Source organism: Setaria viridis, chromosome 9, assembly GCF_005286985.2.
Source record: "Setaria viridis chromosome 9, Setaria_viridis_v4.0, whole genome shotgun sequence".
NCBI classification, from domain to species: domain Eukaryota; kingdom Viridiplantae; phylum Streptophyta; class Magnoliopsida; order Poales; family Poaceae; genus Setaria; species Setaria viridis.
Window position 1 is genome coordinate 3906217 of NC_048271.2, and position 25541 is coordinate 3931757.

General features: G+C 48.9%; 3 protein-coding genes, 3 non-coding genes and 1 pseudogene across 8 annotated transcripts; 3 read left to right on the forward strand and 4 right to left on the reverse strand.

Annotated features, from left to right (window-relative positions):
* The first annotated feature begins 3395 nt into the window (after positions 1–3395).
* TRNAV-AAC (transfer RNA valine (anticodon AAC)) lies at positions 3396–3469 on the forward strand. The gene has a single exon. It is a non-coding gene; the product is annotated as a tRNA-Val (tRNA).
* A 3733-nt stretch (positions 3470–7202) lies between these two features.
* On the reverse strand, positions 7203–9911 carry LOC117840501 (transcription factor PHYTOCHROME INTERACTING FACTOR-LIKE 13). Of its 3 annotated transcripts, none has more exons than XM_072290940.1 (8): positions 9689–9911; positions 9365–9446; positions 8681–9260; positions 8475–8573; positions 8317–8382; positions 8106–8171; positions 7717–8016; positions 7203–7618 (listed from the first exon to the last, which is right to left on the reverse strand). In XM_072290940.1, exons 2-8 carry the CDS (start codon positions 9409–9411, stop codon positions 7490–7492), a joined length of 1287 nt encoding a protein of 428 aa, XP_072147041.1. In that variant the 5' UTR covers positions 9412–9446; positions 9689–9911; the 3' UTR covers positions 7203–7489. The 3 variants fall into 3 exon arrangements, with proteins under 3 accessions (XP_072147041.1, XP_034576897.1, XP_034576899.1); XM_034721006.2 differs by having other exon boundaries at positions 9696–9910; XM_034721008.2 differs by having other exon boundaries at positions 9591–9910.
* Positions 9912–13139: 3228 nt separating this feature from the next.
* Positions 13140–14245, reverse strand: LOC117839770 (uncharacterized). Its single transcript, XM_034720184.2, has 2 exons — positions 13911–14245; positions 13140–13495 (listed from the first exon to the last, which is right to left on the reverse strand). Exons 1-2 carry the CDS (start codon positions 14218–14220, stop codon positions 13140–13142), a joined length of 666 nt encoding a protein of 221 aa, XP_034576075.1. The 5' UTR covers positions 14221–14245.
* Positions 14246–16784: 2539 nt separating this feature from the next.
* TRNAA-AGC (transfer RNA alanine (anticodon AGC)) lies at positions 16785–16857 on the forward strand. The gene has a single exon. It is a non-coding gene; the product is annotated as a tRNA-Ala (tRNA).
* Positions 16858–17424: 567 nt separating this feature from the next.
* On the reverse strand, positions 17425–18124 carry LOC117836899 (uncharacterized). Its single transcript, XM_034716424.2, has one exon. It carries the CDS (start codon positions 17993–17995, stop codon positions 17567–17569), a length of 429 nt encoding a protein of 142 aa, XP_034572315.1. The 5' UTR covers positions 17996–18124; the 3' UTR covers positions 17425–17566.
* A 2181-nt stretch (positions 18125–20305) lies between these two features.
* Positions 20306–20378, forward strand: TRNAA-AGC (transfer RNA alanine (anticodon AGC)). Its single transcript has one exon. It is a non-coding gene; the product is annotated as a tRNA-Ala (tRNA).
* A 764-nt stretch (positions 20379–21142) lies between these two features.
* LOC117839782 (uncharacterized) lies at positions 21143–23618 on the reverse strand (annotated as a pseudogene).
* Between the last annotated feature and the right edge of the window lie 1923 nt (positions 23619–25541).

Genomic DNA, 25541 nt, shown 5'->3' on the forward strand with positions numbered 1-25541 from the left:
GGAGAGAGGTAACTCATGTTCCACGCTCACCCAAACCCAGTGCTGCCTCCTTTCTTCTTTTGTAGTACAGACGACTACAGAGAGAGGGAGGTGCCCAGAGAAAGAAGAGGTAGAGGGTGATAGAAAGGACAATGCAATGCACGGACGACAATGTTTCGAAAAAAAAATGCACGGACGACACAGAAGAGCTTGGTAGGTTGAGAGTTGGGATAGCTGAGACTAGGAGGAGCTTTGCTGGTGAGAGAATGGAGAGGACTTCTATGGACACAAGCAAGTCCCCCGTATAAATAGGTGCCTCCGATCCAAAGTCCAAACCCCCAGCTCGTCAAAGGTTGAAGTGCCCTAGCAAGCTATAAAGCTAATCGATGGATCTCCCTCTCCCGTCCCATCACCTCTCTCTCTCACACACACACATGCCCGCACATTGCACGCTCCTCCAAGCAGCTAGCTCGGTCATGGCGCGACCACAGCGAAGAGAAATGAGAATGAGAGAATAAAGGCACACCCGCATGGCAACAAGCCCCGAAGAATAAAGGCGGACGCCCGCTACGCACCAAGTGAAAACCCTAGACACAGGCGCGCCCTAGCTGGCACAGTGTCAGGTTGCCGCTACTAGTGCTACTACTAGCCCTAGCTGCATGCCTTTTCTCGCTCTGACTCTCTCTTTGCTTTGGCAAGCACCCTTGTGCTTGTGGCGACATGCGTCTCGCGCACAAGAACGAATCTCCATGTGCTCTCATTCTTGAGAACTTTTTCTTTCTGCATTGCCTATGTGTATCAGTGTATGTAATTTTTGCAAATTGCAACCCCTCTCTCTGATTCTCTCTCTCGTCTACTGTCTGTTGTTTTGCAATGCAACGACCGAGCTGGCTTTCTGAGACGGGGTTTGTCTGGCAGCGCTTGGACGGGAGCCGGATTCCCATTCCCCAGCGCGCGCGCTAGCTAGCTGCTGGACCAACAAGGTGTGCGTGGGTCACGCCACGCCTGGCCGGCCTGGTCTTTCTACTGCGCATGCGATGCCCCCCCCCCCCCCCCCCCCCCCCCCCCCCCCCCCCTCTTTTTTAACAGCGGCGTGCCCCCGTGACCGTGCATGCGATGCAGGTGCATTCGGCTTTTTACATGGCGCTCGCAAAAAGGTTGATGGTTGATGCGACGACTGGGGATTGAGATGATGGGCAAAAGGAGGATCGGAGCCGGCCGGGCCTTGCGCATTTCGTGCTGTGCACTAGGATTATTGCTCTTAAACCCAAGTGCGTATTTGGTCCCAACTCCCACGCTACTTGAAAGAAATAATGTTGAAGGAAGAGGTAGTAGGAGTAGTATACTAGTCAAGGTTGCTACAGTTTGCAAGCTCTGAAATAAAGCAGCAGCCTTTCTTTCAGAGTTGTGAATATAAAACATAAGGCCGTCAGGATCAACTGATGAAGCAGTACAACGACCCTGTCAACCCCCACCGGGGAGTAGGCGTTGGACAGCAGGAAGCTAGGTGAGTCAGGTCAGGTCAGCACCACCACGTACGAACGATGTGCGGACCACGTGAGATCATCGACGAACGGGAACCAATGGCTACGCATAGAGTACAACCCGTCACGTACGCCCTCCGTACGGCGATGTCGTCGTGGGTAGGGGACTGCGGCCGCGGGCGTTTCCTTCGTTCGCTTCCGCGCCCGGCCGGCACCGGCAGCACACCCGTGCTCCCGGGGCGCCCTGTGCCGTCGCGGTCGGCGAGGAGGCCGACGCGCCGCCTGTGGGCTCACACCGAATCAGATCGCCGATCGAAGCCTCCGGCCGGCCGGCAGCGGAGGGACCATGCTGGGATGGTGGATGAATCCCGTTGGCGCGCGCGAATCCGAGATGGATCCGTGCACGCACGCACGCACGCACACCGCTTTCGGGGAGATTCGCGGCGCCCGCTATGGAACAAACGCCCGCAACGGCCGCCCCTGCCCGGCAAAGCTAGCGAGCCCCCCGCCCCGCCCCGGCGCCGTCGTCTCGCCCTGCTTGTCTCCCTCTGCTCGCCCGCTTCTCTGTCGACTCGACCTACTCGATCCCTCCCTCTGCTCTCCCTGCCAGGCTCTTTTCCTTGGGCTGTGCCGCAGCAAGCCTGCTTGCTGTTGTTAGTTGACCGCTCATAGAGAGAGTCCATGACAATGCATGCGTCCATATCCATGGTTCAAACGAAACAAAGCACTGTGTGTGTGTGTGGGTGTCCCCTGCGTTATTTAGCTTCCTTGCAAATCTATCTCTGCTCTGATGATGAGAGTATGAGACACGGTAACGACTAATAGCCCGACAAGGGCTAAGACGCTGCATCTGCTAGCTGGTTGATGACACGACAGATAAACAGCCCACATGACGGACAAGCTCGATCAGCTTTTGTTGGCCGCCGGGCACCACCTAGATCGATCCATCTCACTCTCACCTACCGTGCGCTGTTTCGTGCAACGGACATTATATTGCTCCCAAACTAAACCTCACCATCCTATCAGTACGAGGGGCCATGATTTGATCAAGCAACGTAAGCGATCGAAGAAAGAGGCCACTGCCATTGGTCAGATGCCCTGCGCGAGTTGGCACGCCGGGGACCGGGACCCGATCGAGCCAAACACCCATGCCAGTAGATAATATGGAAGAGGCGGTGCGAACGAGATCATCATCCATCTTCTCCAGCTACATCTCTGATGACAGGAGTACGTGTACGCAGCGCAGCGCAGCTAGCCGTCTGAAACTGCTCTAGCTGATCATAAACAGATGCGAACCGGCTGATCGAATCGCACACTACAGAGCAGGCCCCTACAGCTAGCTGCTGTACGTAAAGTGCGCATGGATGCGTAGATCGATCGCAGCATGCACGCACCTGCAGGTAAGGCTGCAACTTACACAAAGAGGCACGGACAATGCATGCAAGATCCCGCGACCCCGCATGCATGCAGACATGCAGGCACCTCGAGTACGCGGTACGCATGCACGAGCGATGCGTAGGAATTACTGTGGTAATAAATGGGCGCAGCACCAGGCCGGCGAAGCATGCCTGGAAGTCATCATTCTCGAGGCTAGCTGCACGATGGACGGGCATGCTCTTCTAGTCTCCTCCTTCCTCGCTGTCGTCGCCGCCGCCCGCCGACGCCGGCGTCCTCGGGGACCGACGTGCATGCTGGCAATGTTGAGAGAGTGACGGGGCCGGGCGGCGGCGGGTTCTAACATTCGGCTTGGCGGGCCGCACCACAGGGACGACGACGACTCAGTCAGTGGCCAGCCACCAGACGCCGGTTCGGAAAGCCCGTGGGCTGCTTGCTCGCTGCCTCGCTACCAGGTTTGGGCTTCGCCGCCTTTCGGCCCAAGTTGAGGTCTATTTACAGTAAAGTTAAACAACTTTAACAAATTCAGACGCGAGCGGTTTCGTGGTGTAGTTGGTTATCACGTCAGTCTAACACACTGAAGGTCTCCGGTTCGAGTCCGGGCGAAGCCATGTATGTTTTTTTCAATTTCATTTTCGTCCCTCCCTCTGTAGTCTTCCGTACGCTGACGTTGAAACAACTGCTGCAAGGCACAAAATGAATCGTATCTTTTGTTTTACAAATGTTCATCACCACAGTGCGTTCGGATCCGCATGTTCTCCTATTATTATCGCTCACATTTTGTTTGCAGTTCCTCGATTTTCTGATTTCCTCTGTTGCGCCGCTAATTCATGCAACTGCCAACTCTGTTTCTGTTTCCTGCTGTTAGCCATCTTTATCATCTAGATGCACACCAGCACACAACACAAACAACATGCTTCAGTTTGCCAGAGGAAATAAGAACACAGCTCATTCCTCCATGCAAAACACAACACTTTGACAACTAGACTTCAGCAGGAGATAGAGATGCAGCCAGCTTGCGCATGAACTCCATGCAAATCCCAACTTCTAAACGTGAAACACGATATGAGTCCCAGTCCCATAAGATTGTTCTACCCGGAGATGGCGACTGGAGTGAACCCTAATAAACACAAGATGCAGACGTGACATCAATCACTCCTACACCAAAGCTTAGCATGTGCTCATCGCTTCCATGTTTTTTTTTCTTTTTTTGAGGTCCACTTCCATCTCTTAACGTTAAGCCAGAGAGGAAAAGGCATCAATTATTATCACACTCAATTATTATCAAAGCTGTGTGCTTTCGAGCAACTATCAGGACTCAAAATTAATTTTCATAAGAGTAAAATCTTTTGCATTTGTGATGCATATGAAGCGAGGGCTCATTACACTGAACTCTTTGGATGTAATCTAGGGGACTTTCCAATGAGATATTTGGGTATACCTATTCATTATAGGAAACTGTCAAATGCTGATTGTAAAAGAGTGGAGGAACGCTTTGAAAAAAGACTTTGTAGTTGGAAAGGAAAACACCTTTCAACAAGGGGTCGGCTGACATTGATTAACTCAGTGCTTAGTAGCTTACCTAGGTATATGATGTCTTTCTTCTCGGTTCCCAAAGGAGTATAAAAAAACCGGATTACTTTCGATCACAGTTATTCCGGCAAAGTGATGAACAAAAATGTAAATACCGTTTAGCCAAGTGGGACATTTTGTGCCAACCTAAAGATCAGGAGGGTCTAGGAATTCATAATCTTGACATTAAGAATACTACTTTGCTTAGTAAGTGGCTTTACAAGCTACTGACAACAGATGGAACTTGGCAACAGATCTTAATAGGCTCCAAACCCCTCTCACAAGTGCAATGGAAGAATGGGGACTCGCATTTCTAGGCTAGTCTTATGAAGGTTAAACAAGATTCCCTTCATTTTGGCACCTTCATATTAAGGATGGATCTCAAGTTAGGTTTTGGGAAGATATATGGATGGGCGACAGAACCCAGCGTGAACAGTATCCTTCTCTTTATAACATAGCCCGTCATAAACAAGATACTGTTGCAGAAGTACTAGGCGTCGCTCCACCTAGTCTTTCATGGCGTAGAGACCTAGTTGGACAAAAACTAGTTGCGTGGAACAATCTTTTGCCATGTATTGCTAATATTGTGTTGAGCCAAGAGGAAGATGAGTTTCGCTGGAATTTGCATCCCAATGGACAATTCTCAGTGAAATCTCATTATTTAGCATTGATCCGTAACAACATCCCCAATATAAATAAACGAATTTGGAAATGAAAGCACGATCTTTCTTTGGTACCTACTTAAGGGTGTAATCTTAATGAAAGATGATCTAGCTAATCACAAATTCGCAAGGTATTAAGCAGTGTTGTTTTTGTCACAAAGATGAGACAATTAGACACCTGTTCTTCGACTGCCAATTTGCTAGAGATGCATGGTCAGTTATTTATGCATCTACAGGTTTATCACCTCCTCGTAGCGTCGCAAATATGTTTGGGACTTGGCTATTGGGGATTAGTAATGATCTTAGGCCATTTGTTCTTCTCGGGGCCACAACTTTTTGTTGGTCCATGTGGCTATGCAGGGATGATTTGGTTTTTGAAAAGAGAAATATTGCTACTCCTTTACAAGATATCTTTTCGGTTATTCACTGATTCCGTACATGGGTTATTCTACAGAAGGCAACCTCACAGGGTTTGGTTGCAGCGGCGTGTCAATGCTTGGCGTAGGTAACTAAGGAGTTTTTTTACCCAGCACATGGGTGGCAGTTTAGTCTTAGGATTACGAATCACTAGTGTGTTTTTATCTTTATTTTTTCTTGTAAGGCTGTGTGCATCTTAGTTGTGTAGAGGTCGGGAGGATCTCAAGATTTTTTATCGACTCGATGTAACGATCTTGATTTTAATAAAACTTCCCTTATCGAGAAAAAAAACAAAATACCACACAACATGTTCCAGCTGGCGAAACAACTGCACAAAGAAAAGTAACACGAAAATCACTGTCCAGATACAGCAATAATAGCTAGCCTTGGTCATTGAGCTTCATGCATAGACTAGTTGCACCAAAAAAAATTAGATAATTTGAAAAGGAGGGCAATTCACTTCTACTTCATCACTACTCGTATCCCCAGCATTCCGACGACACAAGTGACAAACCATATGCATCCAAAGAATAACCGAGAGACGAAAGCAACAGCGGGGCAAGGACTGCCAGGGGATCCAAAAGTGGTGGTAGACATGAAACTCCAGGAGATATGAGCATCCGATCCTATTATCACCAGTTGCAGTGAGCAGGCCCCGGTAGCATGTGCTGATAGGACATCCATGTATGTAACATGCACACTTGAGTGCTGTAACATCAGTGAAAACTTTGGAGCGAAAACCGCCATGTCTTGAAAAACACCTCCAGGCTGAAGATGAGCGGCTGGCATTTTGCAAGCCTAGGGCTCCACACAGATTCTCCCGGCTGCTGTGAGCCACAAGAACACCAGGAGGATGCTGAAACCATTGCCATCAAGCATGTTGCCTCAGGTGCCCCACAAGCAGATCCAATTATAAGCCGGCAGTGTGATGGCGAGCTCATCTTCTGCAGATCAAATCTTTCCACAAGTAGAAAATGGTGTTGGTAAGTTGTAGATAAGATCATCGTTGTATGTGTTGGTTCCCCAGAAATAGGAGCAGGCAAAAGGACAAGATTGATTGATCTGTACTTTGGATTTAGAGGTTTGTTATCCAATCTCTGTCTGTAGGACCTGTTGGTAGGACTTTGGTCAGTTCACAACAATCATTTCTAAATTCTGTTAGAAAAAGAAACCGCAAACATCTCGGTGATTTATTAACAGTAATGGAAAGGAAAATCTTGCCATATGTACAACTTAGGAATTGACTGTTAATTGAATAATATTGTTAAAATTAGTAAATGCAGTGTGAATCAAAGTTAGCATCTCAGAGGAGAAAAATCGATATCTGCATTTACATGCACTTGTAGCATTCATATCTAGACAGCTATTGCCATATCAATCGAGATATAGCACAGCAATATGGATGTCATCTGCTCATCATTGTCAGCATTTTCTTTTATTGCCAGAAAAAAAGACCCTTGTGCAAATCGACATAGCATTCCTGATCCTGTAATTGTCATGAAAGGGATGGTTAGACCGACTAGTCCTGACGGTATCTACATATTTGCTAATATGTACAAAATTGTCAATTCAGTCTGAAGAAATGGATTCAACATTTAAAATTCATGGATCATGCCAAAAGAATGTCAAGATGAGATAGATAGGCAAAAACAAGCAGTCAGTTTCCATGAAACTGATGGATGCAGCAAAAGCATAGGTTCAATGAGGACAGCTTCGTATATACTCATCCATTCACTCTTGTGTACACTGTACCGTGCAACGGTATGCAGCCATGTTCCACAGATAAAATATGGAAGCTAGACAGTTTCCTTTGTTACCTATACTAGAGTCTAGACTCCTAATAACTCTTAACAGTTTCGATGTCAAAGAATGGCTGCATACACTGCTTACACTTCTGTACATATATGCAGTGATATACAGCTCAAGTTATCTATGCATCATCAGTTTTATCAACGCAACACCTTACAAGATTTGGTCATTCTAAACTCCACCATAAGTATGCGGTTGTCCTGCACTAGAGGTTGGCACGACAGTACTAGCTGGCACTTCCAGTACCCTATTATGTTCAGCTTGTGGTATTTCAGGTCCATAAACATGGGTTCCTGGTACCTGCAGAACAGATGACATTTCAGCTAGGTGAGCAGATGAAAGAAGGTTAAAATGTCCCTGAAGTTCACAGCATCTGGGTTATCATACTGTGATCATACCTGAGGTACCACTGTTTGCCTGCCATCTGGGTGAATGAAGTGATTACTTGCCTCTCTGAGGTGAACATTTTGCATCTGGTTCGAGACACTCAGTGAATTCATTGGATTCATAGCTGGAGATGAGTTCAGAGGGATGTGATTTGGCAGGGGAAGGTTCATGTATGGTACTACTCTTGGCATCTGATTTAGTCCTTGCGCTGCAGGGATGCAAGCTGAAGTCATGCCTAGAGCCATTGGTGGCATGAATTGGTGAGCACCAGGAAACATCATCGGTGCCATCCCAGAAGTCATCCACATGATCTGAAACATATTCATTTCTTAGTCTCAGTTGGTACCAGCAAATGATCTCATATCGGATCATGTGAGTTCAGGTATGAGTAGCTCCTAACCTGAACTTGCATTTGGAGGGACTTCAGATACTCAATTGTCTCATCTAATATCGACGCTTTGTCAGTCTGAAAATTATTGCAACCAATAAATTCAACCAAAATATCAAAGAGAAACATATTGACAACAATCAAGTACATATGCCACCACTCACCAACAGAATTTTATTAATCAAGGGACTTGCACCTGACAAAAAAAAGATGCATAATATACCTTGTTGCAGTGTGGTATCAGCTCTTGCAACGCGCGCATCTTTTCATTGATCCGGTCTCTTCTTCTCTATATGAGCAGCAATCGACAATGCTGTAAGAACAATTAACCAACAAGCTTTCTTTCTGAAAATAGACTTGGCTAGTATAATCTGATCTCACCCTCTCTGAGAGATTATGAACTTCAGCTGCGCGAGTCCTGCGCTTCGTCCCGCATCGCCTTGATGATTTGGTTTCCTCAGTTGCCTCACACTCGGCATCCTGCAATTTCCTCATCAATTCTATTCTATTCAAGCATCCATACTTCCTAGTTCTTACCCAATACAGGTTACAACCAAGGAACATGAACAAATTAGACCAAGAAACACCTCACTCTGACTATCCGAGTCGTCTCTACACCTCCCCATCTTTTTCTGGACACGGCCGCTGTCACTCGGCAGCCCGGATCCTCCATAGTTGCTTCCGGACCCGCCGGATGACGATGTGCCGGCGCCGGCGCCGTCGTGCGCGCCGGCACCGCGCGGCACCTCCGACTGCAATGCCGCGTCCTTTCCCCTGTTGATCCCTGCCGGCGTCATGGGCACCTGGTTGCTGCCGCAGAAGGTCGAGCAGATGTCGCCGGCCCAGCTCGACTCGACGCCGCTGCTCCCCACCGGCGGCCTTGCCGGGTGCGCCAGCTCCGGTGGCGGCGGCGGCGGCTGCGAGCTAGGGCCCGGGAGCGTGCCCCCGTGATGCGGGGCGGCGTCGGCGATGGTGCTGTACCAGAGCTGCGTGTACAGGTCCTTCTCCAGCGAGTCGTCGAGGGTGTCCGGGAACCACGCGGCGGTCTCCTCGTCGGTGAGACCGCTGCTGTCCAGGCGTTCGGAGGGCGCCGGCCGCTGGTGCGCCTGGGGCTGCGCGACGACGCCCCCGTTGTGCCACAGGAGCTCCACGAGGTCGTCGTCCGTGCTGCGGGGCGCCATCGGAGCACGCGCAAATCAGTACCCAGGGATCAATCAATCAATGGACACGAAAGGAGAGTTCTTTTGGGGGGCGAAGAAAAAAATCTTTACACGATGGGCTTCCTCTGATTCGCCGCCGGTCTCGCATTACCATCCATGTCGTCACGATTCTAGCCCCTGAGGAGAACGTTTCCTGCAATCGGAAAAAGGTTCCGGGGCAAGAACAGCAAAAGCGTCAGCAAACCTACCAAAACAAGAAACCTGGCCATCGAAGTAGAGCCCCAAGAGAAGAAAGAAAGAAAAGAAAGGCAACAAAGGGGAGGACAAGCTAAGCTACCCTTCTCTTCCTAGCTTGGATTGCAAAGGAGAAGAGATGGAGAGGCAGGCTATTACTAGTACCGCTGATGACGACTGAGCTAGTGAGCTGACGTCTACCTCCTACCTGAATACTGCTAGGCTCAAGCAGCCGTGCGCGAACTGCGAAGTCGTCTTCAGGTCTTCTACCGGCGTCTTCTACTACCTCCCGCCTCCGCGCAAACAGGAGCAGCCGCAGGAAGCTTTATGAGGTAGCTCTGTACTAGCACACAAGTAGGCAGTAGCTGCGCCGCTGTCCCGTTTTAAGTGTTTTCTCAGTGTATTTCCCTTTCTTCAGAAAGAACAGAGCCCGTGGGCGAAATTTCGCGTGGAATTTTCCCGGGAAATAATGGAGGGACGGAAGGGGGGACGCGATTTTTGCAGCTGCGGTTTCGATGGCGGAGGACGACAATGGTTGGCGTCGTTGTCGGATCCCCTTGGCATGGGATAAATGTCGGCCCTCGGAATTGGCAGCTTGGAGAAACGGAATGGATGCATCGCTTGCTCTGCTTCATTTTATTGATCTGCTTCCTTCAAAGAAAAATCAGTGTTTTCGTTCTCTTCTGCTGCTATGGCTCCGAGTCGTATTGCGTAAACTAATGATTCACCTCTGCAACTGATGCTGCATGGATGCACTGTATTTTCTTTTCTTTTCCTCCTTATTTTGGAAACAGATTTCTAGATCAAGTTCTCTGTTAAGTATAAGAGCAAATTCATGAAGTGACAATATGCACGGATGGAGTTTGATGCATGCGTATACTTTTCGTTTCTTCCGGTAAAGCGTAAAAGAGTAATCTTTTTTTTTATGGATGTATTGGTTGTGTGAGCGATTCTGCGATAAGATTTCGAGATGGAATGGATCATTTTGCCGAAATCATGGAAGAGTCCGAGCAGAATATTTTCTCACAAAAGAAAAGGATATCATGGAGTTGAACAGTAGGCAGCAGGAACATTCTGGCATTTGGTGCCTGATGGATACCATGCAGAAAGAGAATTCTCCAGAGCTGATTCCTGTTATCTGCAGTTCAGAATATCTTGTACCACAATACTCAACCTTAAACAATGACTGATATACATGTGCATTGAGCAATCAACAAAAACGTGGAAACCAACTTCAATAGACATACTGTCACATGTTCAAATAAAAAACGTGTTCCTTTATTTCCAACGAACAATAATACTAAATATTATCCGTTTCTAATGATATAGCACGAAAAAATACAATAATGTAATCCCCGGAGACTATACTCACGAAAAGAAAAGAAAAGAAAAAGACTACCTAGCAATGCCTACTAACAACAACTACGGGCAAACACATATCAGTAGCACATGATAACAACATAAGCAAGATTAGGTGATTGTTTCCTTGGTAGAAGAATAGAGGATCCTTAAGTGGACACCAAAGCTTATACCATGATTTCAAAAGAAAGAAAAAATCTAGCCGAATCTATAAATAATTTTCCTACCCAACTGTGAAATTTACTCTCTGCACAGGAGCAACAAAAAAAAAATCTCTTTCAGACGGAGCAAAACTGTTTTCTCTTCTTCTAAAAATGAAAAAAATGGCATATCCGCTACTTGCCGGTGAGAGAATGAGTCGAAAGCGAAATGTTCCACCCAACATCCAGACTGCCGAAACCGACTGCCGAAGCTGGTTGAGAGCCATCCAGTTCATCTCGATCATTCTCTTCTGACGTTTTCCTCTCCCGTTCCTTTCCGCCGCCATCTCACGATGATGAAGAAAACCTTCCCTGCCGCCTTTGTTCCGTGTGATCTTGAGCCAGGTGAGCCTGCGCCAATGGGAGATCGGATTTGGATTACGGATACGTACAGGCCAGGGCCCTCTCATCCCCGAAGAAGATCGTGCTCTACCACGGCCTCTTGTGTGCAGACAAAGGACTTGAGCTTGTCGACAGCAACGGTGCTGCTACAGTTGACGATTTTGTTTCATTGATCGGCCCCCTCTGAATTTTGGCTCAAGCTCCGTTTCTGGTTATTGCAGCGGTTTATAGCCATCTTGATCTGTATCTCTGTTTCCTGACGGTGAGTAGCGTGCGAAGCCGACACCCAAAGAGAGTCAATAATTTTTCAATAGCGTCTTACCTTACACCGCGTGGAACATCTGGTAGGAGAAAAACGCATGTACTTTTCAAGAAAAATCAAGAACCGAGACGAACTTCACAATTGAACATAGATATCAACCAAAGAAAATCGGTCTATTTTCTTCATTGCACTATCTACATAGCTTTTGCACCTTGAATGATACGGCCTTTCGACCTCTGGGAGCGTTATTGTTTTCTGCCAAAAAAAAGACCTTTCTATCTCCATCTTGATGGTGATGCAGTTTAATTTTTGTTTCAGTTCTTCTAGTTTTCTGGATTATGCAAATTCTTTTGCGTGCATGATGATCCCAAAATCATATTCATAGTCGAGAACCTAGCTAGAGATCGATTAGAGGTTGACCACATCAAGCGACGAGCCCATTGCATGGTCATCTGGAAAATCGCTATGCACTTATTTGTACGTCCTCTGTCCCTTCCTCCAAACTATGTACAGTTAGTAGCCGTTTTGTTCCTATGCATTTCCTCAGCAAATAGGTATAGGTTAGTGTCCGATGGCATACCATTTGGAAGGCAATGCCCAAATAGACTAATAGAGTTTCCATGGTTGTTTACATTATTACATGGAACGTTTGGAAGAAAGGAATTGGAGGTTTCCATCGTAATTGAAGTTATCAAACAAAGAAGATCATCCTTGCTCTTGGCGAGTTATATTAGGTCGTCCCAAACACATTGTCTTTCACAACGGAGATGGTGTTTGGTTGGCTCAAATGTAACGTAATCCAATTACTGAAGGTAACGAATCCCATTGCAGATGATTGTTTGAGTGGTTTGTAATCAATTAACACTATAATCGAATCCCTTACCTATATAAGATTGTTACCCCCTCCTTCTCCACCGTAATCAGATACAGTACCCCCACTGTAATCTGATAACATTACCGGAGTCCAACTAAATAAAGAGGGTGATTTACCAATTCCACCGCCACTGTAATCTGATTCATCTGATTCCCTCTAGGTTTACATTACCTTTAGCACAAACCAACTCACAAGTTACGACACTTCCCGTGCAGCAGTTTGGGCTATGATCGTAGTGATGGGCTGGGCCGAGCTTAGTAGAAACGACCAATCTTTCGGCCTCAAAATTGAGGTGCAGGCCCACACGAAGAAACTGAGATAACCAGAAAATCAGACGTAGATGAGGGAGTCAGGGAGGGGAAGTACAGAAATACGAAGCTAGGGTACATTTGTACATGTACATATGAACAATGGCAGAACACTCCAACACAAACAAAAATACCCGTGCAGTCGCACACCCTTGCGGAAAAGAATGGTGAGGTCCAGACTGAGAGACATCGCTGCTCTTTTGTTTACGTACAACACGCAGACGGAGGAGCGGCGAGTGATCCCGCGAACCCCCCCACCACACAACCAGGCCGGCCTCCGATGATGGACACGGCGCGGCGAGCGCTCCTATGCCGACGGGGGCGGCGGCAGGAACGGCACCGCCACATTGACGTTCGGGATCGGGGGCATCGACGGCAGCGCCACCTTGGGGTTGGGCACGGACGGAGCCGCCGGCATGCCCGGCAGCGCCACCCGGGGCACCGTGACCACCAGAACCGCCGTCATGGGCGGCAAGGTGACGGCGGGCATCTGTGGCACCGCCAGCAAGGTCGGAAAGGCCGGGAGGCCAGGGATGGCGGCAGCAGGGGACGCGGCTGCCGCTGTCGTGTCGGCCAGGTGGCGCGCCGCGTAGCAGGAGCTGCCGGCCAGGAGCGCGCACACCATGACCTTGGCCAAGAAGCTCGCAGCGGGAGAAGATGCCCCTCAGCTCTCTGGGCTTGTTCTCGCGTCCGGTCTAGTCTGGAAGGCGTCGGTGCATTGGGCTTTGCTGCAGCAGCTCGCCGCCGGCCACGCCCTCCGTCTCGTTGGGAGTTCCGAGCCTGAGGAGGACGACCGAAAGATGCGCGCTTCCGCCGCGGGTGAGGCACTTCGACAAACATGTGTGGCCGGGATCGCACCACCGCCGGCTGCCGGCGACGCCAAAGTGAGCCAGCTGCTGCTTCTCCTGAGCCACCGGTCAACCGCGGCCACCGGCCAGCTGCCGGGCGCCTGGCGAGGAAGAGACTCCTGTGATAGATGTTCCCAATCTGGGCCGCTCAGGCTCGATCGGACGGCTGCTACGTGCCCAAGGGGTGGACAAATACCGTCCACCCGGTCGGTTTCTGAAATACCGTCCGCCCTTTGGATCGGGCATCGGCGGCAGCGCCACCCTGGGTACGGAAGGAACGGGGATCGGTGGCAGCGCCACCGGTGGCACTGTGACCGCTGGAACCGCCGGCATGGGTGGCAGCGTCGCCGGCGGCACGGTGGCCGCTGCCGTATGTGGCACCGTCGGCAAGGTCGGCACGGCCGGGAGAACAGGGACGGCGGCGGAAGGAGCCACGGCTGCCGCGGTCGTGTCGGCCAAGTGGCGCCCCGCGTAGCACGAGTGGCTGGCCAGGAGCGCGCACGCCATGACCATGGCCAGGAAGCTCGCGGTGGAAGCCATGGAACGCACTGCCAGCAGCTAGGCAGCCTGGCTTATCGTACTCTGCTGCTGCAAGGTTGGTGGCCGCCTGGCCGGATCGGTGTGGCAGCGCGAGTTCTTTAGCCAGAGTTGGTGATCAGAATGCTACGACGAGGAGATTAGTCGTGTGTCTCAGATTTCTGTGTTTATTAGGTGAGCAGCAGGGGTCGTGCCCTGCATCTCCAAACTGATGCAGTATCTAAGAACTCCTCTTAGCAGTCGTCTATAAAAAAACTGTTCTTAGCAGAAGCGATAAAACTGAAAGATGCAAAGTGCAGGCTTTCAGTTCAAACAATGAAGGGATCGATCTGTCATTTCTGCGTGAAGAAGATGCCCCTCAGCTCTCGCTTGCGCGGAACGAGAGGGCGCAGTTGCTTCCCAAAGAAACCGGAAGGCAAGATGACGGGGCGCTCATAGCAATGGTACTGACGGAAGCGCCCGGACCACCGGACGCTCATGCTCTCCAAGTCGAGGTTGCAGATGTAATCCTCGACGCGTTCGTCGTCCCAGGTCCTGGGCTTGTTCCGCACCAGGAGGCAGAGCGTGCCGTCCGCCATCAGGACGGGGAACCTGGGCTCCATCTCCGGCAACCCCCGCCTCCTGAAGCTCCACCGCCTCCACAGCTCCCTGGCGCGGAAGCTCCTCTCCTTCGTCCACCGCCGCGCCGCCATGTCCAGGCTCCACAAGGTCACCGTGACGTCGCCGAGCCGGCGGGAGCGGTCGATGCAGACGAACCGGATGGCGCCGGCGGCGAAGCGCATGGTCCGGTCCCTGTTCATTGAGAACTCGTCCGACAGCCTTTTCGTCCAACTCTCGTCGGGCGGGCACCCCGGGGGGATGCCGATGAAGCCGAACTCCACGGCCGCGCCGCCGCCGGTGGCCGGGGGCCAGGCGCAGTGCGCGAGGCCCTGCGCGAGGTCCACCCAGAAAGCCTGGCCGCCGAAGGAGAAGATGACGTTCACGGTGAAGGGGTTCTCCTGCTCCGGGAAGCGCCGCCGCATAAGCTTCCACGGGCCGACGCCGTCGGGGTCGGGACGCGCGCGCCGCTCCTCCGCCGCCGCCGCTGGAGTCCACACGCAGACGACCTCCTCGTGGCGCCGCTCCAGCCGCTCCGGTGTCGGGGGCACCGGCTTGCGCGCCAGGAGGATCGGGTCGTAGAGGCCGCCCCCGCCGCGGGGCACGTGGAGGGGCCTCAACGTGGATGCGACAGAGCACTGCTCCGGGAGGAAGGGGACCATGGACAGCGATGGGGAAGCAGCGTCGTAGACGAGGTAGTACCGGCGCACGCCGACTGCGTCGTGGTCCCTGAGGAGGAGGTCCACGGCGAGGAAGAGGAAACGCTCGTCCGCGGCCTCGATGACGTAGGCGTCGGCGCCCAGCCCGCGGTGCTCGTTGATCCGGAGGAGAGGATCATGGCCGCCGCCGCCGCCGCCGCACTCCCAGCCGAACTCCGCCTGGATGGCCCGGAGCGCGCCGTCGCTGGCCTCGATGTAGAGAGAGGAGGTGAGGTCGCCGCCGCTGGCCGGGTGCGCGACGAGGCGGGCGTGGAGGGCGAGCCCCTGCACCATCCGCTGGCCGTGCTCCCCGCATCCGTAGGCGTTCCTGGATTTGCACTCGGCGACCGCCCACTCTTCTTCCTCCTCCTGCTGTTGCCGCTGCAGACCCTCGGGGACGGCCCCGGGAGGAGGCCCCTGCGCCACAACCACGGAGCGCTCCAGCACGAACGCGGGCGGCGCGGGGCGAGACGCCGAGGCAGCACCCGGGCGACGGCCGCGGCCACGGCGGTCTTGGTGGCACGCGCGGAGGCGCTGGCGCAGGAGGGCGGGTGGTGGGACGAGAGATCGGCCCGTGCGGCCTCCATGGCTGATGGCTGTGTTATGACACCACAGGATATCAGGAGAGAATTGAGATAGGATAGCAGGAATTTGATGAAGAACAGATAGAACACGGCGGAGCCGCGAGGAAGAGAGCGAGCGTTGCAGAGTTTTGGTTATTCAAATCTCCATCTTTTACGAGAGATGTCCGGTGTTTATATGCTCACCGACAGAGCTCACAGCCATTTGGGCTTTTGGACACGTTATGGGCCGAGCAGCCCATAACTACTCACTTACTATTTCGCTCAACATTTCTGGCCCACGCGCCCTGCGTCTTGCCTGGCGCTCTTGCAATCGCTGCAGCTTCTTACTGGCCTTCCGGTTCACGACAGACTTGCGCGTGGGACTGCGAGATCGGAGGACGGGAGGAGGGCGAGGTCGCGAGGATGAAGGGTTCGATGGATCGAACAAAGGCGGTCCCGACCTGTTGAACTCATGCCAAACTCGGATGCGATCCTACGTTTTCAGTGTTCCACCATGCACAGCACAGGCGGCGAACCTGACGGAAGAAACACCATGCACGTCCGGACGCCGTGGCCAAAGGCGCCCCATCTCTAACCCGGCCGGCGAATCTCTCCATCTCGTATGTGCGGGCGCGTCGAGTCGTGTCAATTCTTTGGTTACGCAACCAGAACATATATATTAAAATTTAGCAACAAAAACAAAGTAGAAGGGGATGTAGCTCAGATGGTAGAGCGCTCGCTTAGCATGCGAGAGGTACGGGGATCGATACCCCGCATCTCCATCTAGTTTTATTTTTGCATTCCTTTGTTTTGTGCCTGCATACGGAGGAGCCCATCTGCAGCGTTCGCTCCGGTGGCCTCCGCAGTCTCCAATTTTCCATGCCATACTCACGAGCCTATCATCTTGGCTTCCAACTCCTTAAGGATTGTCATTTTTTTTCTGTTTGTTCCTGTTTGACATGGGCTAGCTGCTCAAGAGTATCGTTTTAGTTTCTTGCACTTCGCTGAAGCCCTGAAAGCTGTAGTAAGCACGCTTTTGCATTTCCCTAATAAAGGAGGAGAAAATATACATAGCGGCATATGTAAACACGAAGGCACATCAGGTTAATTAAGCATCATCGGGTAATAACAATAGTACCATGCATACTATTACTACATGCATATGCTACACTGATTTGGCAGCCCATGTAAATAAACGATGTAAAATTACTCATACCGACACCGTACCGAGCAAACATGATCACACACGCACTCCACGTACACATGTACATATATATATGTACCCTACAACGTAGGTATCACGACGAAATCAGACACGCACACGCACACATAACACCAAGAGTGCACGACGTCGTCGTCATCGACCACCCCCGTGCCCCGGTATGTGCACACGTCGGGGCCGATGGGGACGCGGCGCAAGAGATGACGGCGCGGGCTCGTCCACACCGGCCGGGAGCGGCGGACAGCATCCACGATACCCGCGCGGCGCACCTAAGGCCCCGCGGGCACGCCGGGCACCGGCACTGCTGGCAGCTCAGGCACCGGCACTGCTGGCAGCTCAGGCACCTTGGGCACGCCGGGCACTTGCGGCACCTTGGGAACACCGGGCACTTCAGGGATCGGCACTTGCGGCACGCCGGGCACTTCAGGCACCTTGGGAACGCCGGGCACTTCCGGGATCGGCACTTGCGGCACGCCGGGCACTTCAGGCACCTTGGGAACGCCGGGCACTTCCGGGATTGGCACTTGCGGCATGCCGGGCACTTCAGGCATCGGAAGCGTCGGCAGGCCTGGCAACTCGGGCATCGGCAGGTCGGCGAGGAGGCGGGCCGCGTGGCACGTGTCGGCGCCGCCGCCGAGGAGCACGGCGGCCATGACGAGCGCAACGGCTAGGAAGCTCGAGGTTGTGGAGGGGGCCATGTCGATCTATCGGTGCCACAGCTAGAGAGCTAGCTAAGCTGCTGCCACCTGCCAGTGGCCGTAACAACGCTAGTCGCTAGCTAGCTTGGTTTCGTGATGAGGCGAGGAAAGAGGGGAGCCGTGCATGGCGATTTTATAGGCAGCTCGATCAATCGCCCATGTGATATACGCGCCGCGCACCACCAGGCGATGGCAAGGGTTGCTGGTGGCCACCCAACGCCGGCATGGGTCGCGCTTGTCGTTACAGAGAGGACCGCCGATCGGTGAACGAGAGACGACGACCGCATGTCCGCATGTGCACGGCTAGCTTTGTAACCCCAGAAGACCCCCAGAGCACACATTTTTTTCCTACGTGTCGTCTCTTTCGCGACACCGCTCACTTTCGTCCTCTCACTTTGTGACTTTGTCCGTCTTTTCGGCTACGTACAGAGAGGAGGCGAGGAGCTTACGGCTGCAGCCCGCAGGGCACGCAGCGACACGGCGGCCATCCGTCGTCTGCGACGGGACGATGAGGGGTTTGTGGCGGGTGGACGGTCACTGCCCTCTGTGAGGCCGGGGTGCTCGTGCCCGTGGATCGAATTGCGGCCGGCGATTGGGGCCTTGTCTCGCCGGATAGCATTTCCAAAGGTTTCGTTGGGCCACGTCACAAAGCGGTGTTCTTTTTTGGGGGAAAAAAATCCGTGCAGGAGGGCTGCAAAACGCTCTCCTGCAGCCCTGCCGTGGATTTTCGCCACGTGGACAGCCCACGTATCCAAGGACAGGCAGCAGACACGGCTCCCCCCTGCTGCTGCAACCCAATCAACGTCGCTCCACGCGCGGCGCATGCTCAGCTCCCTCGGCTGTCGGCTCCATTCTTTTCCCTCGCTCCAAGGGATCACAGCATCTTCATCCGCTACCCGGCGGTGCGACTCCCATCGTCCGACGCTGCCGCCATGTGAGGAGGTGGTCAAGAGGACGATGCAGTCGCTAACTCACCATGCATGGCAGGAGGAGACCAGGAAGGTTTTATCGTATTGCAGATAGCTGCATAGTTTCTACAAGACCACATAGCTGAATAGATGAACTTACATCACCAGAGAACATTGCTCAAAGGTTCCATGGCCTTGATAGCATGTGTAAATGACACTACAGCCATTAACCGTCCCATATCTGTGAAAATGATTGCCATGGTATGGACAATAGCCACATGACAAATCTGACATTATTTTTTATGCATGTTTGTGATGAAAGTTTGTCCAACCAAACTAAGTATTCACTAGGGCATCAAAATACCAGGGGTGAATTTCTGAAATTTCCACACGAGACATCTTAGCAATCTTTAAGCATCAGTGAACTAGCGCCACAATTTCTCATCGACATGTGTAGTTTGTATCAACTAAACCGCACATCTTGCTTTCCTATTTGACTCTTGAAGAGGATTAGTCACTGGAGACCAAAGCCGCCACCATCAACTAAATAAAGTGAGCTCAAGTGTAAGACAAAAACTACCACTCCTTTGACAGGCAACAAGGAGATGGAAGCAATCTTCATTTTCAAAGCACAAATCATAAATGACATTGCTACTTATGTCTCAACTCCCATGTAGTCATGTTGCAGTACCTTTAGTCGAGTGTTTGTGCCTGACGATAAACTAGCCAGAGAGAATTTGCATTTGGGTGGCACAAAGCTTTAGTTGTGCACTGATAATCAACCATGAACTTGGAGGAATTCATGCGTAACTGAATGAATGGATCAGTAGAGAAGTTACATCGAGTACGCTAGATCAGACATTTCATTAAGCATCTAGTGGCCGCGCGAGCAACTAGTCCGAGCCATGCCTACACACGGGAGCCTAACCGACATTGCATCGATTTGAGGAGAAGGTTCATGCAGTAGCGGAGTAGTGCACCGAAGGTGTGGGGCACTAACATCGTTGTAGACAGTGGCGGTGGAAGAGGGAGGAAGCTTCAATTCGAACTACCGCGGCAGCGGCGACGGCGGACGACCGATGCTTGCGGCGGCTGACAGAAGAGGTCGAGCCGCCTGCAGTTGAGCGAGGACCTGCAGTGCAGCAGCGAGCCAAGGAGTCGAGCGTAGCCTCCCTGAGATGTGCGTGGGGGCGTCTGATCCTGCTGGTGGGCAGGTGACAACCATCCACGGAGGGTGTTTCGCCTTTTTTTTTTTGGGTATCTATCCGTGTACTACGGGCTACGGACGTGAGCACGCATGAACCGCGGGTGCCCATATTTGCTGCGCCGTTCATGTTGAACAAAAATGTCAGCAGTTTTATTTATGGAATAAATAATTTTCAGAACAACCCAACCCAACCACGGGGATGTAGCTCAGATGGTAGAGCGCTCGCTTAGCATGCGAGAGGTACGGGGATCGATACCCCGCATCTCCACAATTTTGCTTTTCTTTTTCTAGTTTATTTTCCAACGTATTTGTTTTAACCCGATAGCATCTCTAGTTCTCTACCCCTGTTTGTGTGTTATACCAATTATTTTTTTTGATACTGTAATTATACCAAGTTGATCGGAAAGGAGGGGAGCGGGATGGCATGCTGCATCCTCACCAACCGCATGGGCAGCACGGCAGCCATGGCAGTGGGCGCACGGCGAACGAAGACGACCGGCCGGCGCACGGCCAGCACGTAGGCGGACTCCACGGTACGTTCAGCATATTTTATCTGAATCACATGCATGGATTGAACCATGGCACCAAACATTTTCTTTTGCTGAATGAATCTTTGTTTTGTTTGCAGTCCTTCGCTAGTTCATGTATTTTTTTTTTTGTGAGGGTGAGGTAGTGCTTGTGAGTTGTGACCACAGACTTGTGTAGTGGTGGCTAGCAGTTCTCACGAACATCTGCAAGACTTGGTATATGTTGGAGCTATTGTGTAGTGCAGGGCCGTCCCGGCATAAATCGAGGTCCCGTACCGAACTATAAAATGAGAACTACAGCGAAATAAAGTAATAAAATAATATATAGTATGATAATATAATATATTACATAGAAATATGATACATTAAAAACCATACCTATTTAATCTTACCTATTTAATCTTGGTTGCATAATCTTTATCTGAAGAGCATCATTCTTTTGGTGTTCCTTGAAATGAAATTTTCAATAATAAACTCATATTCGATCTTCTCCAATATGTCACTCTCAAGTGCTATCATGGTCAAATGATTTAGTCTTTCTTGTGTCATTGTAGAACGCAAGTAAGACTTTTAGTAGCTTCAATTTAGAAAAGCTACGTTCTGCAGATGCAACAGTCACATGAATGATTAAGAGAACTCTATATGCAATAATAGTATTGGGAAAAATATCATGTCACTTCAGAAACTTTAGAATCTCAATAGGACCCATATTTTCTTCTGGAATGAAATCTTGAAGAAACATTAACTCCACATACAGTTCATTAGCATCAATATCAGATTTACCATCTCTTGTAAGGGCCCCCTCAAGACTTTCACAAGAAGATTTCAAACTATTCTTATCCAATGACTTCAATATGTTGGAAATAAATATGAAACCAAAAATATTCTGGTAACCTTAATACTGTTCAAATCTCGTTGTAAGTGAGAAAATAGATTGATCAACGATATTTAGGAAATAGTTGATTCTAAATGATTCCTCTGCAGTCTGTATGGAAGCATTTGCATCATTTGGGTTCTCATCAAAATGTCTCTTTCTTTTAATCTCTCGTTTCTTTTGAAACTCTTTACCAATATCCATCTCAAGTGCAATTCCTTTGGCTGTCTCCAATACCTCTAAGAAACCAATTTCCCTGTACCCTTTGAAGAACGCAATCAACCCCTTCACTTCCTCAATAGCAACATCAATAAGCATATCCTTTGATTGCAACCGTTTGCTTACTAAATTAATGGCATACAATACTTCATACCAAATTACTATTGCCACTATAAATTCGTACTCTCCAAGTTCATTATTTGCTAGACCTTTAACCTCGCTGCTTGTTTTTACATCATTTTCAATATCAGATACCTGAGATTAAAAGAAGCAACATATCATTAGATTTAGAAATGGTCAAATGAATTACAACATTATTAGTATAATATGAAAATATCGAATACCTGAAGTAGAGCCTTTCGGATATCTACATATTGAAATTTAATAGCTTTAACACTTTCAACACGACTCTCCCAACGTGTAGCTGACACTAACTTGAGAGTCCATCCTGTTATGTTATCTTTGAGAATCTGCCATTTCTTAGTGGAATTAGCAAATGTTGTGTAGATGCGCTGGATGATCCCAAAAAAATCTTTAGCTCCACCACAATTCTTGGCCATGTCACAAAGTGTCAGATTAAGGCTATGACAACCACAAGCAGAATAAAAAGCTCTAGGATTTACATCTAAAAATTTTATCTTTACTCCCTTGTTGCATCCTTTCATATTTGCCCCATTACCATAGCCTTGTCCTCTCACATCATCTATATTAAGATCAAGTTGCTTTAGCTCATTCTTTAGCACATTAAAGAGTCCTTCTCCAGTCGTATTGTTTACATCTAAAAATCCTAGAAAGGATTCTTCGATAGAAACATGACCGGAAGATGTATCCACATATATTATAATTAAAGATATGTGTTCTTGATGACTTGCATCAGGGGTACAATCAAGAATGACAGAGAAATACTTTGCACTCTTTGTTTTCATAATAATTTCAGACTTAATAGCAGAAGCAAGCATGTGTATCAATTCATTCTGAATCCTAGGACCAAGATAATGAACCTGCATTTCATCATTTATAATACAACGAACATGCTCTTGAATAACTGGATCAAATTCAGCCAACATCTCTACCAAACCCAAAAAGTTCCCATTGCTATCATCATATAGTTTGCTGTTACTACCACGAAATGCTAGATTATGCTTGGCAAGAAATTTTAGAATGGCAACAATTCTGAATAGAACTTTTCTCCAGTGGTCCTTTTCTTTCTCAAGTTGTCGCTGAGCAGTTTTATCAATAGTTTGATCCTTTTGCAGTCTACTACGCAGCTCATACCAAGCGGTCATATTTAAAACATGATCAGCACTTGTCTCATGCTCTTTAAGTCTAGTGCCAAGATGTGCCCAATCACTATACCCCTCATTTGCCGGATAACCTTTCCGGTTCCCTTTTGTGAATAATTTACAACTGAAGCAAAATACTCTATCGAGCTCTTTAGAATAAACAAGCAAATCCCTATCGCAATGCTCTCCATTTGATAATACTCTAGTATAGAATAGTGCAGAAAATCTTCTAGAATATCTATCCCTAGGACCTTTCTGAATTGATAAGTCTTTTTTAGTCCCTTTTCTGCTAAAATGTCAATTTGTTTAGCATCAAGTGAATCCCAATACCTAGGATCAAATATATCAGGCTGAAAAGAATCATCAACATCCTCAATGGGATTAGTATCCAAATTATCACCATCATTATCCATTTTCTCATTGGTGTTGTTATTAAGAGCTTCCTGTATCTCAAAATTATTTTCAGTCTCTGTTTGCCCATGCCCATCTATAGGATCACTATCAGCATTATCATCAATTGGATGACTCTGATCAATTGGATGACTCTGATCAATTTTCTGATTATTGGAGGACACTCGCAATTCTTTTCTAATAAATCTATCCATAGCTCCTTTTTGAGATTAAGTTGATTCTTCCATCCTTTGTTTTTTCTTACGCTTTTGATAAAGTGATTCAAATTTTCTAGATCGGTTTGCAGAAGATATGGCTTTGATCTAGACCAATTCATGCACATGTATACGAAACATAAGAAAATTTTGATTCACTAATCCACGTGAAGAAAGAATGATCAAGTAAAGAAAATTAATATTAGTATATTACCTTGTGAGCTTGTCTTGTCTCGTAGCAACTAGCACTCATGTCCCGTCCAGGAACCAGATTACCAGAACTCCAGAAGCCAGAAGGCCTCACACGGTCACGCCGCTCATGGAGTCAATCACAATCACGCTCCAGTCCACAGCCGCACAGCGGCACGCCGCCACGCTGGCACAGCTCCACGTGCACTTCAGTCTTCAGTGAACAACGATCGATGATGTTAATGTCATGATGATAAATTTACAATTACCAATAGGATTAGGTGAAGCAGTAGTAGAGGCCGAGCGGTCGGCTGCCGGCGCAACTTAGTAACTTACCCTAGACGATTGGAATTTGGAAGCCGCGGAGAGTCAGGGAGACAAGCGGACTGCGGACAACGCGCGACGGCCGACGGGAAAAGGAGCCAGGCACCCAGGCCTTTGGGCTTCAGCCTTCCTTTTGTGACTTAAATTTTGGCCCAGAATTTTGGTGGACATGATGGGGCAATGGGCTGTAGACCTGGAAAATGGAGGCCCCTAAAAATGGAGGCACAGTCGCACGGGCCATACACCCCAGGGACGGGCCTGGTGTAGTGTTCTAGTGTCAATTTCTCACTCCGTTTTAAATTATAGGTCGTTTTGATTTTTCTATATTCATAGATATTATTATATATTTAGATATAATGTATGTCTAGATACATAATAATATCTATGAATATAAAAAAAAATCAAAAGGACGTATAATTTGGAATGGAGGTAGTACATGATTACATCTTGTTTAGGTTCACAGGCTGAATTGGATGTTCCTTATGTTAGTTTACCTTTTGTTTTATTTTTTTGGTATCTTTGTGTTGTGTAATCCAAATCTTGGTCATCACATTTGTATCATAATTTCACTAATTTATAAAAAGTCATCAGCCGATATCTAGGGCGCTCATGTGTATGTACCAATCGGTTATGTAACGTGCGCACTTACTAATTTCTAAGCATTAGCTAACACTCCATCCGTCTCAAAATAAGTGTTTTTAATGTTATAAAATTTTATCACACAAAGAGTGCACCAATAAAAAATATAGAAAAGCACATGGTACCAATTAAATGATTAATTGATGCTACCTTTTCTAATTTCAATGCATGCACATTTGTTTAGATCATAGAACCATATATATAGCATGACTTTCGATCACAATACTTTGAGTAATTATGTATAAACAAATTATTTCTCACGACTAATATTGTGTGTAAAATTTGTTAGAAATGTACTTATTTAGGGACGAGGGGTAGCCGTTTAAAGGGTTTTCAATGACAAGGGGCCAGGGAGCCCCTTTGTGTACATGTAGCTCCATCGGCTAACATACTTTATGAAGTACTCCACACATATTAACATCGGCAGATCCTAACTATTAATCTATATGCATAGTACTGCAGAAGATATGAGTCTCAACATGAGGGCTGAGGCCATGAGATCATGGTGGCTATAGGCCCATTAGTGGTTGTATGACAGTATGCATAGCATGGGAGATGTGAAGGAAGTGGATGGCGTGAGAGGAGTGTCAATAAAAACGAGGGAAGACCAAAGCTACTAGTCCCCCGCTTACAAAATGTAGTTCGCTTTATTTTTAAGTTAAATTTTGCTAACTTTGATTGAGTTTGTAGGGAAAAAACATCAAAGTCTACAACATTCAATTGACTAATAATCAAATCCACCATAAAATACATCTTTATAGTGTATTTATT

Bases quoted from the DNA above. Each gene is read 5' to 3' on its own strand.
- LOC117840501 (XM_072290940.1), bottom strand. From the start codon at position 9,411: ATGGATGGTAATGCGAGACCGGCGGCGAATCAGAGGAAGCCCATCGT. The intron at 8,383-8,474 runs GTGAGATCAGAT...CTGCTCATATAG, and splicing joins TTCATAATCTCTCAGAGAGG to AGAAGAAGAGACCGGATCAA. The intron at 8,172-8,316 runs GTATATTATGCA...AATAATTTTCAG, and splicing joins TGATACCACACTGCAACAAG to ACTGACAAAGCGTCGATATT.
- LOC117839770 (XM_034720184.2), bottom strand. From the start codon at position 14,220: ATGGCTTCCACCGCGAGCTTCCTGGCCATGGTCATGGCGTGCGCGCTC. The intron at 13,496-13,910 runs GCGGACGGTATT...CAGAGAGCTGAG, and splicing joins GCCGATGCCCGATCCAAAGG to GGGCATCTTCTCCCGCTGCG.
- LOC117836899 (XM_034716424.2), bottom strand. From the start codon at position 17,995: ATGGCCCCCTCCACAACCTCGAGCTTCCTAGCCGTTGCGCTCGTCATG.